The sequence below is a fragment of the Anneissia japonica genome, unplaced genomic scaffold, assembly GCF_011630105.1.
Source record: "Anneissia japonica isolate Jap-2015-1 unplaced genomic scaffold, ASM1163010v1 scaffold287783_len325500_cov191, whole genome shotgun sequence".
Classification (NCBI taxonomy): Eukaryota; Metazoa; Echinodermata; class Crinoidea; order Comatulida; family Comatulidae; genus Anneissia; species Anneissia japonica.
Window position 1 is genome coordinate 79440 of NW_022695987.1, and position 14265 is coordinate 93704.

Consider the following 14265-nt stretch of genomic DNA (forward strand, 5'->3'; position numbering starts at 1 on the left):
ATTTCTCATTTTTTTTATTCTTTTGCGTAAAACTAAAATTCATGCCAATATTTTTCCATGATTTATAATAATTGGAGTAATGCAAATGCATATTTTCTAAAAAAAAGTCATTTTTAGTGAAATTTTGCGGGGAATGGGGCTTTAATCATACTTCAAAATTTGTTATCTCGAATTGACGTCCCGATTTCCGATGTCAAAAACAATCGGTACGTCCCTATTTTTAGAATAAAGAAAAAAAAATTGCAAGAAGTATCCACTACTTGCCAGTGTGATGAAGGGAATATTAGTCCGTGGTGCCCTGGGTATAATCCCATCCCCATGAACGCGAAACTGTCCCGATTTCGGGGTGGGGGGAGTGGAATTATACTCCGGATTCCCTTGGCCTAGTGTATGAACAGACGGAAATGACGATCGTTTTGCAAAGTGGTTTTCACCTACGATTCAATAGCCTATCAAAACAATATTCGGGCGAAGAAATCAGTCTTGCATGATGTAACGAGTTATTTTTAACAGCCAATCTCTGTGGAAACACGCGAGTCTTCACACTGTTAATTAACGATCCGATCAGCCCACTGGGCAGGTCTTTTCAGGGACGGACCGCGGTGTTGTCTATCTTTACTTTAGCCGCAGTTAGCGAGCTGCTTATTTTTAGCGATAGTAAACAACAAAGTAATTTACAAGAATTGGGCTTTGTTTTTTAATTTATGGCGACCAATATCAGTTTTAAGCAATTTTAAGAGTTTCAAGTCGGCAGAATTCGGAGACAATTCCTTTATTTTTTGAGCATTTGTTAAATTTATCGACCTAGGCAAGGCCTGCTAGGCCGACTTACCCAATCCTCAGATACTGGGACATCACCCGGGGAAATTCGTGTATGCGAAGTTGGGCGTAAAGTCGGCGTGGGATTCTACCCGGGGAACTATGGTAATATTTTATAGCAGTAGTGACTGAGAAAGTTTTCTCTATTGTTGAAAAAACAAAACCAAGCTTCGAGCTATCATGACAATAAAAACTTAAAGTGCTTTAATGACACACAAGCTGGAAATGTTGAACAGATTATAAGTGTCATTCGAATAAATATTGACGTTATGACTCCAATGAGATCCAGCGAAACAAGCAACATACTGTGCCCTTCATGGTGAAGTTTGTAAGCCTACTGATTAAAATGTAACTTAAATATTTTTTCTTGGTTGTGAGGTAAATAAACAGTACACTTGAAATTAGGTAACTCTTGTTTTGTTTGAAGCAATTGTACAGGAATTAGGATATAATTGCCATCTTAATTTTTTTGTCACCAATGAATAGCGTCCCTATTTTTGATATTCGAATGTTTGCATGTATGTAAATATACAGCATTTGATGGACGGACCTGTCTGGGGGTATAGGTTTACGTAAAAACATTAGAAACCATTACTGGACTACATATCCCTCTAAACTACGTTTACGTACAAAGGAACGTACACACCCGCAGGGTTCTGGTTTAACCATGTAGTAAAAATAGTAGGGCCTACTATTATTTTCAGTGTACAAGATGAGATTCAAGAAGAAGTTCAGCTCCTACTATATTTTGTAACATGCAGCTCTATTTGTTTATATAGGCCTACTGGAAGATTCATTATTTAAGTTAAAACAAGACAACACTTCTTAAATGTTTTATATACATAAAGAAGCACAATACATAATTCTTTGTAAATTACTTTATAGGCCTATAATAGCTTGTTTTGTTTATAATAATAAATGTGTTGAGTATACTGATATTGATTATACGATGAAGTTTTTTTTTTTGTCTTTCGGTGTGATTTAAGCATGCTAATTCTCAGAAAATATTTTATATTACCACCTTTTATTACATAGGTCTTTTTCAAAATATAACTGCTTTTATAACCTTATATAGACCCATTAAACACAAAAACTGTTATGGCTTCGGGGGCTTCGCCCCCTCCCACCCCACCGGGGCCCTTAGGTAGTCCCCTGGACCCCACGCACCATGCAGTCTTCAAAATAAAAATTGTAACCTTTGGTAATCAACTACATTTTCCACATTCATAGAAATTTTTGAAACTTTATTAAAAAAAAAAATAATAATAATATTTTATTCAATCTCAAATGGCAGCATTAATGCTGAATTACATGAGAATACATTAAAACTCGGAAATACAAAACCGAAAAACACAAAAAGCACAAAAAGATTACAAAATTGAGAACATTAAAATGAAGTTGAGACCTATAAAACTAGAAATAATATAAAATTCATTAGATCAAACATTAAAATTGTATTTACATAATAAAATATCAAAAAAACACAAGGAATAACAATTGGATTATGATTTATACAAAGTTACACATTGGTAGATATAAAAATATAAACAATTTACATAAAATTGACTAGAAAAATAACTGTTAGATTTCATATTAAACAAGGGAAATAGATGTGTTAAATCATACTGCAACAGAACCCCGCCTAAATTCTACTATGGGCAAACTTTGGAAACCGCAATAACGAATTGACATTTATCAAATACTAATTGTCATTATTTATTTAAAAGTCTAGTGAGGAATGGAATGGAGATATTGCCATATCTATTAGTCTGATGCTTGGAAACTCGGTATGTATTTGTGTGCCTGAGATTCATAGAGTGAGACCGGCTTCTCTGAGGGAACCAATCCTTATATCTATCTGATTTACAACATTTATTAGCAAACTTTCTTCAAGCATTTGGAGACCAGTAATATTTAGTGCTTCGTTTTACAACACATAATTTGTACCAAGAATGATATGGCTGGCTCTTTTTTGGATTCTTTCAATCTGTTTGGATTGCTGTCTGGTAATGTTCCCATGCCAGACAGGTGAGGCATATTCAATAGTAGGGCGCACATATCCAGTATACACTGACCAAATCTTGGACTGGAACTCCAAATCGCTTGAGCCGACTCAGTATATACAATCTACGACGGCTCTTAGATACCATTGTGTTAACTTGCGTATCCCGACCCAATATTGTGGCCTCTGATACCTTCTCAAGCATTTGATCAATTAACATAGGATTTTTTTTGGGGGAGGTTGATTTTTAAAGCAAATTTGTAAAACCTTACATTTGGATGGATTGAGCTTTAGGTGGTTAGAATTGGCCCAGAGGTCCAAATCGTGGACGTCCGACTCCATACAGGTTGGCACCCTGGTAGGACGGACCTCAACCAGGCTTAGATCATCAACATACTTAAAAGAAGACGAATGCGCATTCTCAGATGCATCACTGATCATGGCATTAAATATGATAGGCCCAAACTTCGTGCCTTGCGGGACCCGTATGAAAGTGTTACCCCTGTCCGAGAGTGTTGAATGGTATTGCACCCTCTGACGTCGCGCAGTGAGAAATTCCACAATCCATGGTAGGATTTCACTTCGGGCACCAAGATGATAAAGTTTCTGGACTGCGATCGTGTGATCTACGCAATCAAATGCTTTGGAGAAGTCTGTCGCTACCAACGTGCCAACTGTATCAGGTTTATCAGTGCCTTTATAAATGGTATCAAGTAGTTTAATTAAACAGTAGGTGGTTGATGAGCTCTTAATACAACCGTACTGATTGCGATCGACAGATTTAGCAATATCGTTCCAGACCCACATAGAGATGAAGCCCTCACAAACCTTTGCAAGAATGACTGTTAAAGAGATTGTTCCGAGTTTGCTTATTTTAGCTGGTAATTCCTTTGGCACTGGGGCAATAATTGCATCCTTCCACACTTGAGGTACTGATCCCTCAACTAATGATGAATTTAAAATACTAGTTACATGGATGCTAAATTCGCACGCAATTTACTCAATTCCTTGTACATATCTCAGACATGGATTTGAGGTGGGGTTGTAGCAGGCAAGTACTCAGGCAATTGTTTAAGATTTATTGGGGCCTACTCTGAGAGACTGAAGCAAAGTTCTGGTTAATTGCTTCTGCAATTGCCTTCACACCACTCTGGGGCATACCAGGGACAAGAATCATAGGTCGAGGTTTGCATTTATTAGATACCAATTGTATACCCTTATGCCAACCCGATGGGTCACTGGTCTTGAGGTTCTGAAGACATTCGTTGTAGAAAGACTTCTTAACTTGGCTGATGGAATATATAATTTTGTTATGAAGGAAGCGCCAATGATACTTTTTACCCTCCGCAAATGCTAACTGATGTTTTTTATTAGCATTTTAATTTCGGCAGTCATCCATGGTTTATCACTTTATTTTATTTATTTATTCTTTCTTTATACTGAATAAACACTTTCAATACATAGTACTGATTTCCAAAGTGGTTCAGTTCTTATCTACAAAAACATTTTAAAAGCAGAAAATAACAAAGAGAGCAAAAACTTCATGTGTTGTGTTGTATTTAGGCCTGTATATTGGCCAGAATTTTAATGGCACATGTGCTGTCTCTTATACACATCTAGATGTGTATAAGAGACTGTATATATATATATATATATATATACACATACATACATATACACTTGTATGAAGTTTTACCACCTTGGTGGGAAAGTGTATATCCATGGCTCTATTCACAGTATTGTAAAAGGCATCAGCCTTATCTTGAGTACAAGTAGCGTTCAGAACCTCACTCCATGTGTGTTTTGTAATCCATCTCCCGAATTCATACATTCGTGATTTAAGTAATGGCCTAATGATTATCTTGTTTGCGCTACCTACTGTCTTAACATTGTTTGGGGACCAATATACAGTGTTATGGTCGCTACGACCAATCGGGGCACTTACAATTGGGTTACTATAACGATCATTAATGTTAATGATGTCTAAAATAGCATTGCCGCAGCAACCTGCCTTGTGGCATGCGCTCTATTGGACAGATATCAACATGGTTGAAGTCACCTAATATAACAATTCCTAATCAGAATATTTTGATTTGAGTTTATCAAGAGTAGATATAATATGCTCAACTAAGTTCTGTTGATATTCCGACTTGGGTGGAATATACACTGCACTAGACTGGGTTCCAGTCCCTAATCTTTGTCTTAATCAGTTGAAATTCTTAAGAATAAATCGATTTTGGCACAAATGGCGTTTCATATTACTTATTTGCATGGCGTTCCATAGTATACTTTTTCTGGGATTAGGGACTGGGAAAACAGTGAGGATTTCGAATGCAGGCACCACGATTTCGTGGTGCTTGACGTATTTAACAACTTTGATTTCCGATTGGCTAATTACCGTCGCATATATTAAATATGCTAATTATGCTTCCCCTCGGCCCAGCTAATGATAAGGAGGATTCAGGTGCAGGTCAGCTCATTGTGCACCGCGAGGATTGCTAGGCCTATATCACAATTCGTCCAACCATGGAGGTAATATTTAAACGCACCTTCACAACAGAAGTGTGCTGCATGGAAAGTAACCAACTTCACGCCAGTTAATAAATACAGTATTATTATCGATATGATACAGCCAAGTTCATGCTTTCTCGCCGAGTTCAGCACATTCAGGTTTAGGCCTAGCCTAGAGAGAGCACAATAGTCAATATTCACGTCGGGTTTGCAGACATCTATTTGAAATAGGCCTACATATTAGTTTTGACATACAGTAATGTAATTGTTGTAGTTAATATAGCATTAAATAATAATAATACTGTATAAATATTTAATTTTTCAAACTGGCTAAGATCTAGGAACCTCAATTTGCTACGTACGACGAATGGGTGAATATCATCGTATCTATGGACAATTGCATCCTTTGCATAAAGCTGTATTTCCGAAATTTAAACAATGAATAAATATATCATTTTTTTTTTTTTAATTAACATTTGATGAGAAGCTGAGTAAGAAATTATTGTTTAATGAGAAAGGTTTAATTTATTGTTCATTGTACAGTATGTTGGCCAAAAAGGAGGCCTAATTGATTTAATTACATGACATCCATTTGTTTGTCAATACATTTATATTTTAATCTTAAATTAATCACAACACATTTCACCCCTTAGTATCAAATTTTTTTTGGTATTATTTCTAAGTTACAGTGAGTAATATGCAAACAATACAAACAAACAATATTTATAGCATTCTATTGGGCCATAAATAAAACAAATAGACAAAAAGGAGAAAATGTGCAATTCTTTTAATTGTTCTGATCTCCATAGCTATCAGATTTATTTTTCAATAAATATAATCATTCCTGTCTCTTATACACATCTAGATGTGTATAAGAGACAGGATACCTTCTTGACCCAAAAAAGTGTTCCCTTAATAGGGGTGTACGGTACTAAATAAGATTTTCAAACTTTATTTGTTGATCTTTCAGTGTTTTACCATATATATTATCAACTGCTTCAGGAAAAAAAAATATTTTTACTAATTAACAAACAATTTACTATATTAATTAACAGTCAATTTAACGTCAACGCAAAAGAATACAGGAAGGATCATACTGTATTTAATTGTTCATTATCATAAGCATATTTCAGTACAATTAATATCGAAATGACACTGGGTTTGGTATACAGGAATTTGTGCTTCTCCATCAGATGCTGAGTGTCTCAAGTTTCATAACTTGACTGAAGTCAGTGGGGATCATCCGGCTGGACTATTCACAGAATATCCATTCCTGCAAAACAATTGAATTATTAATAGCAATCAAATATAGGTTAGCCAATAGGCTATGGTTAAAATTAGTGTACCTCCTCTAGATAAAAATAGGGCTGCGACATTTTGTGAATATTTGGGAAAATATAATTCCATCAGCTGATTGAAAACTGAAGAATAAGTACAAGTACTTATCAAGCAGGTACAATAACAAGTGCATTCACAATCACTCACAACAGAGCCAGACAGAAGGGGTTATGGGGACTGTTTATTTGATATTTAAATTAAGTTCAAGGTGTATTGGTAAATTCATTTGTTTTAACAAACTATAGCCCTCCTAAAAAAGTAGCTTCATGGTTTACATTTTATCTTACTGTCATTTACTTTTATTTATTTTAACAATAAACGAAAGATAAACACAGAATTCTAATAAGTAATTTAAAGACTGACGCACCTTTANNATGCACGACTTACCTGGTTTACATGTTTAACACAGCCCTGATATTCATCAGCAAATTGACCTGCACAATTTCCCTCATTTGCATACTCAGCACAACCCTGGATATAACGTAACTTCTCCTTATCTTTATTGGTAGCACACCCGTTCGTTAATAATGACAAAAAAATTAATTTAACATCTAAAATTATAATGTCACCTGTGACACTCGATCTTGTGCGCAGAACAAAAAATTCTCTGGAATACAGCTTTTTTTTGCGTTTTGGTTGGTGTTTTCTTTTCCTCCATTAACAATGTACCACAATATTCCACACACCTGCACGTACGGTACCATGTCCCAAATTCCCGACTTCTCTCTACATTCGTGGCACCAAAACGAGAACCGTTTGATTGGTTGACCTTCCGTCATAACATTCACCCTATTGCCAAATACGGCATCCTAAAAATTACGTCATGCTTGTCACAGCCAGCGGTCTGCATTCGATTTGACTCACTCTTTTACAAGTCTCTAATTCTCATCAAAAAAGTTTCTCAACATAAACTGACGCTGGTGGCGCTTTCCGAAATGCGCTAATGTATTACGAAAAATCCATAAATTAGAGACTTGTGGCAAGTCTAACACTGCACATACAACTATTGCAGATATACTACGCGGGAGACTATGAGGACGAACATATAACCATATACATTCAAGTTCGTCAGGAACCACTATGTCATTTAAAACATTTACATGTATGCTATTCATTCACTTTCCTTACAATCCTTTAAAAATCTCATTTAATTTCCCTTTTTTTTTTTTTTTCTGTTTCTTGTATTTATATATATACTTTTTAAATATTTTTTATGGATTTTTTTAAAAATTTTATTTTGTAATGTAGTTTAAGATATCACCTGGACTTCAGGGAAGAACAGTGTAACAATACTGACTGAGGGCCCGTTCGAGCGAAAAAATATCCGTGCGATTTTCCAGTTAATTCACCGGTACACACTTTCTAAAACCGCTCGGACACGTGCCCAATTACCTTACCATCTGGATTATCCGCGACAATTTTGACCACCAAATTGCTGGGTAGAATTCCGTGTATGAGATGGCCTTGGAGCCAGAGACGATGATAAATCAACCTTAATTGCTTTGCCAAATGGTTCGTCCTCAGCAAGTACGCGCTGTCGTCGCGCTCTTCTTCACCTCCTCATGTTCACGGCAAAATCAAAGTTGGATTTGACAGTAAATCCATCCACATAACATCGCATCATTGTAGCCATAATGGTGGCTAGTAGCATAGCTACACGTTCAATTTGTAAAATTACCATTACAGTACAGTATTCAGAGAATTAAACCTCAATACAAATCATTCCCGCGTATCGTTTAAACAAGCAGAAGTAAACAAAGAATAGGTTGATGGGATTGGTGTTTCTGAATGACCTTACAAAATTACTTCCGGAATAGTTTCGTTACACGGTATTCGATATGAGCTAAAATTTGCTCGAACGGTGGACCACCCACTGTGTGCTCGGCGCGATTAACCGGTGAATCACCGGAATACGGTTTGTGTTTTTCGCTCGAACGGGCCCTGAGTATCCTGAATAAAGAAAGATTATTATCTCCAAACAATGCAATGGGAGACCTACCAGATAGCGATTTGGATCACTTTTTAGGAATCCTGTCCCATAAGACTTTTATTAAACTCTGAAAAAAAAAGGATATCAGTAGGTATTTTTATGATCTTTTTTTTTTCTCCTTTTTTTTTTTTTTTTTTTTTTTTTTTTTTTTTTTAATTCCTGTTTTGATTTAAGTTTTTCTAATTTTTGTATCCGTATTTGTTAAAGGGACCGTGAAGACAAGCTTAGGCTTCTGTACTGGTCGCTCACCATTGTATGTTGTTTTTGGTGAAATAAATGTCACGTTAATTGCCTGTTTGTGTTTTTTCTTTCACTGTGCATGTTTTGCAATGTAACCTGTATTATTTCTTTGAGGCATAATAAATGAAATGAAATACTGTAAATAAGTTAAGTTTATGTGAAAAAATGTAGTTCAAAGAAACTTCTAATAAAAATTCATATGGTAACATCATATTGAAATTAAAGCAATTTATATTGTAATTTTTTATGGTTGTTAAGTTCGAGTTTACATTTCGGGTTTCGCCTACATAATTGCCATTATAATATTATAACATTATTCGACCAACTGAGATTCATTGTTTTTGAGTCGGCAAATACTCTGCAAACCGGGATTCGGCAAAGTTGTCTCAGCAATCTGGCATTCAGCAAACTGGATTTCAACCATTAGGCCTATATCTGTTTTGCTGATTTTAAATACACCAACAAGATGAAATAACGTTTATATACCTATTGCCTGATGAGACTGTCAAAGTTAATGGATTTTTACATTGATTATGATATGCCTCAGTTCAGTGTGAGCAAGTAGGTATTCCTCCTTTATGTGAGTACAACCAGTGAAGTGAAAATATTGTCAGGAGATGGGCCTACGCTGTACACAGTTGGGGTTAGTGTATGATTTACAATCCTTAAACTTGCTCTATTCGTTATAAAAGCTATGAAAATTTGTGTTTTATTTATTTTTATTTATTAATTTTTTTAGAATTATTTACAAATCAAACTTGGTTGTATGATGGTTCTACTAATAAGATTGGTTTTTGTGGAGTATCCTATTGTTTGCATTGTGATCAGGGGCGGATCCAGAATTTTTCAAACAGGGAGCACAACATATTCAGAATAGAGTGCTAATTTCAACATATGCCTCGAAATTAAAAAATTTAGTAGCAAAACTAGGTTTGTTTAGGCCTAAAACACTCAAACCAAGAACCTGAACATATTCGTACAGTTTAACAACTTGTGAGAATTTTTAATACTGTATGTTGCCATTTTCTATTTTCTTAAATTTCCGCATTAAAAATAATAAGGGTTTTTGCCCCTGTTGTTGGCAAACCAAGTCGATAATTCATGTCAGTCGAATTTTTGTCCACTGCTGTACATTTTTAAAATTTCAATGAAAATCAATGTTATGTTCTAATCCCTCCTGGAGCCACCACTGCTCAGAGGTACGAAACCCTGCGGGGATGGTAACAAATGCCATTGTGGCTGGGACCCCTCCCCCTCCTCTGCATGAAAACTTGTATATAACTTCGAAATATCTTAAAACAATATAAACCAAAATAATGTTATGGTTAGGCAAATTACCTTTTTCTTTTTTATTCGACGATTCTATCGTTTTGTCGGGGGAGATAACAGACACCATTGTTAGCGGATCACCTCTTGTTATTGTACTGGATCAACTTTCTTATTCTTCTTTCTTTCTCCCCTTTTCTGTTCGCACGATATCTCAAAAACTGCCACGAGTTACCGCACAATCGCTGTCAACGAACCTTTGGCTTGGTCTGGAATAGTCATGGTAAGCTTTTCAACGCGCTCAGTAATGCGTGACGTCATCTACGTGCAATTTTGCGTTTTTACATTATCGATCATATCAGCCTAACCAATTGCCATTTCGAAATCGTATAGCATTAACTTTGCTTTATTGTTGAATGTACTGTACCCTAATTTTACGCGTGCGTTTCATTACGCGCGTGTAGGCGTGCGTCAAATTTTTTAAATGCTCAAAATCACTTTTTGACTAAATTAGAGCACGTTTCAGGCCATTTTGAGCATTTCGAAATTTTTAAAAGTTTACCACTATGCGTGCACATTTTTACGCGCGCAGCACGTACGGAAGCTAGACATCATGTTTTTTTCACACAATTTGGGTTCCTGACATTGTTTCCACAAATTTCCATCCTTTTTGGTCACCTTATGGCCAATAGCAATGTCGTACGTGCGCATCAAATATAGGTATCTTTGCGCGGATTTGTGCCGATATACAGTGAAAATATGCTAAAATCAGGCCTATTTTTAATCAGTTATAGCTCCTAAGGATGAAAGGTGACCCCCAATTTTTATTACATATTCTGAAAGTTGTAAATATGATTTTATAGATCAAAATGGCTGATCGGACATTGTGACGTCATCATATTGGCATCTGAATTCAAAGAAAGTGAATTATAGCTATGACGTCATTTTTGAAAATACGCATTTGAGCGTATCTCGCTTATCCTTAATCGATCATCTTCCAACTTTGAGTATGTTATAGCTGAGACAATTCTCTTTTATATATTTGACTTCGTTTTACATTTTGATGACGTCATCATGGTCAAAAAAATTGTTTTTTCTGACCCCCCACAACTTTCTTTCCTCAAAACGTTGATGAGACCATATCATCTTAACCATTCGTCATTTCTGAATCATATTAAGTGAGCATAATCTTCAGGTCCATGTTCAATGTTAGGTACCTTAATTTTCCGTTCGCGCGACTTAACGTGCGCGTACGCGTGCGTCAACATTTACATATGCATAAAACCATGAATATTTTTAATCAGTTATAGCTCCATAGGATGAAAGGTGACCCCCAATTTTTATTACATATTCTGAAAGCACATGAGTTGTAGATACGATTTTATAGATCATATTGGCTGATCCGACATTGTGACGTCATCATATTGCCATTTGAATTATGAAAAAATTGAATTTGTATTTATTTCGTTATTACTTTATATACTCCTTTGAACGTACTCGCTTATCTTGATTTATTGTCTCCCACCTGTGAGTATGTTATAGCTAAATCAATTCTCTTTCGTACGTGTCCCTTTATTTTTTATTTTGATGACGTCATCATGGTCAAAAAGAATGCTTTTTTCGGAGCCTTCTCATCTTTCTTTCTTAAAAGATATAAACACACTAAAAATAGAGGGCGGCAGACTGTATTTCGACACTATCAGACCGATAGTTCGTATAATGTAAAGGCAAAATTTGTGTGGCATTACCAACCAACAGGGGGTTTTAAATTAAACTTGACAAGGTTTAAATTACCGTCGTGAAGCACGTCGTATAAGGTATTCGTACTTGTGCGTTAAAATTTTAAAATTGTTAATATCACTTTTCAGATAATTTTAAGCACATTTCAGGTCATTTTAAATATTCCAAAACTTTCCAAAATTTAAGCGCCGTACGCTCATTTCCACGCCCACAGCACGTACTGAAGCTGGAAATTACGTTTCGGTTACATGTGTTGGGTTTGTGAGCCATGCGCACGGACGTTAAGACGTATGTGTACACATTCGTAAGTCCTTAAAATGCTCAAAATTACTCTTTTTCTTTAAAATTCCTTATAAAATGCTCAAAATTACTCTTTAAATAGAGCATGTTTTTAGAATATTATACTTTTCAATCAGAACCGCGCGTGCTTCGTGAGGGTCAAAGTACGGCGGATCACCTAACTCGTCCTCAGTGACGAGTTCAAATCTAGTTTTTTTTCTTTTTGATCCGATGACTTGTGTGTGCTAGACAACAGGTGATCCCTGCTGGTGCCACCAATGCTCTGCGGAGGTGGTAAAAAACATCCCGGCCACAATGAAATTGTGGATCCAACAAACCCACACATCAATTTATAATACTAAATATTACCTTTCCATACAGTTGAGTCAAGCCCATGATGCTGCATACAATACAACTTTAACTTCATTTAAACGTTTCAATGCACAAAACATGTAACACCCCACAACCACACCAATCCCACTACCAACAATGTTTAAACAACGTCATTGTCGAGTGGCCTACAGCATCATTGATGCTCTCGTTAATACGTTATTCCTGATGTCCAATGGTATAAAAAACCGTTGAAAAATCCTTTGGAGTCAAACCGTATAGATGCGTCTAATATTTATGTGTAATTAATTTAAATTCTAATTACAGATCTTGAACCACCAGGTCCCGTGGAACCAACTGAGAAATATGTTTCCCCAAAAGACTTTGCAATCTTTACATGTCCTTCACCTGATGGAGTTCCAACACCTATCACCATCACATGGATCAAAGATGGAGGCGTGCTTGATGTGTCCGATACTGAGAAGTATCCACAGTCAGATACAATATTAGAGATCAGAAAAGTCAATGAAAATGATGAAGGAGACTACCAATGTAAAGCAGAGAATGCAGCATTCAGTGGAGACGAGGGGAAGCTGAGTAATAACGGAACACTGTCGGTGGCGAGTAAGTAATAATAATAATAACTTTATTTTCAAACGAAAAAACTTGAATCACAAAAATTGTGTTTTTCAGAAGGCCGTTTTCACTTAACATAAAACATAATATAAACTAGATTTGAACTCGTCACTGAGGACGAGTTAGGTGATCCGCCGTACTTTGAGGCGTACACAGTGCTGATGATTGAAAAATTTTATATGAAAAAAAAAACTCCTGATATGAATACAGTGTCAGGAACACAAAATATGTAACAAAACCTAATTTCCAGCTTCAGTACGTGCTGTGCACGTGGATATGAACCTACGACGCGTAAATTATAGAAAGTTTTGGAATGACATAATATAAAATTCAGTTTTTTCTTAATTCCAATGGCAATATGATGACGTCACAATGTCCGATCAGCCATTATGATCTATAAAATCGTATCTACAACTCATGTGCTCTCAGAATGTGTAATAAAAATTGGGGGTCACTTTTCATCCTAAGGAGCTATAACTGATTAAAAATAGGCATTATAAGCATATGTAATATTTGACGCACACGTACGCGCATGTTAAGACGCGAAAACAAAACGTAAGATACCTAACATTCAACCCTGACCTGAAGTATAAGCCCATTTAATTTTATTCAGAAATGACGAATGGTTAAGGTGATATGACGTCATCAACGTTTTGAGAAAAGAAAGGTGAGAGGGGGTCAGAAAAAGCATTTATTTTGACCATGATGACGTCAAACACGTTATATTCTCATTGCGGACTTATAAAATCCGCATACGCCTTAAAACTAAAAGAAAATGAATACGTTTAGAGTCCGTACTGAGCCCAAAAAATATGCAATGAAAATATAACGTGTTGTCATCAAAATGTAAAAAGAAGTCACATATATGAAAGAATAGTCTTAGATATAACATACTCAAAGTTTAGAGACGATCGACCAAGCATAAGCGAGATACACTCAAATTCGCATTTTTAAAAATGACGTCATAGATAAAATTCAGTTTGTTGAATTCAGATGGCAATATGATGACGTCACAATGTCCGATCAGCTATTATGATATATAAAATCAAATCTACAACTCATGTACTTTCAGAAAATATAATAAAAATTTGGGGTCACCTTTCATCCTAAGGAG

At 35.8% G+C, this 14265-nt stretch overlaps 1 protein-coding gene across 1 annotated transcript in view; it reads left to right on the top strand.

Moving 5' to 3' along the window:
- Positions 1 to 14265, top strand: part of LOC117101673 (hemicentin-1-like) — a 156154-nt gene that overhangs the window by 42942 nt on the left and 98947 nt on the right. The window contains exon 3 of the mRNA XM_033241702.1: positions 12843 to 13139. Within this exon, the coding sequence (XP_033097593.1) occupies positions 12843 to 13139 (297 nt within the window). The remainder of the gene's footprint in view (positions 1 to 12842; positions 13140 to 14265) is intronic.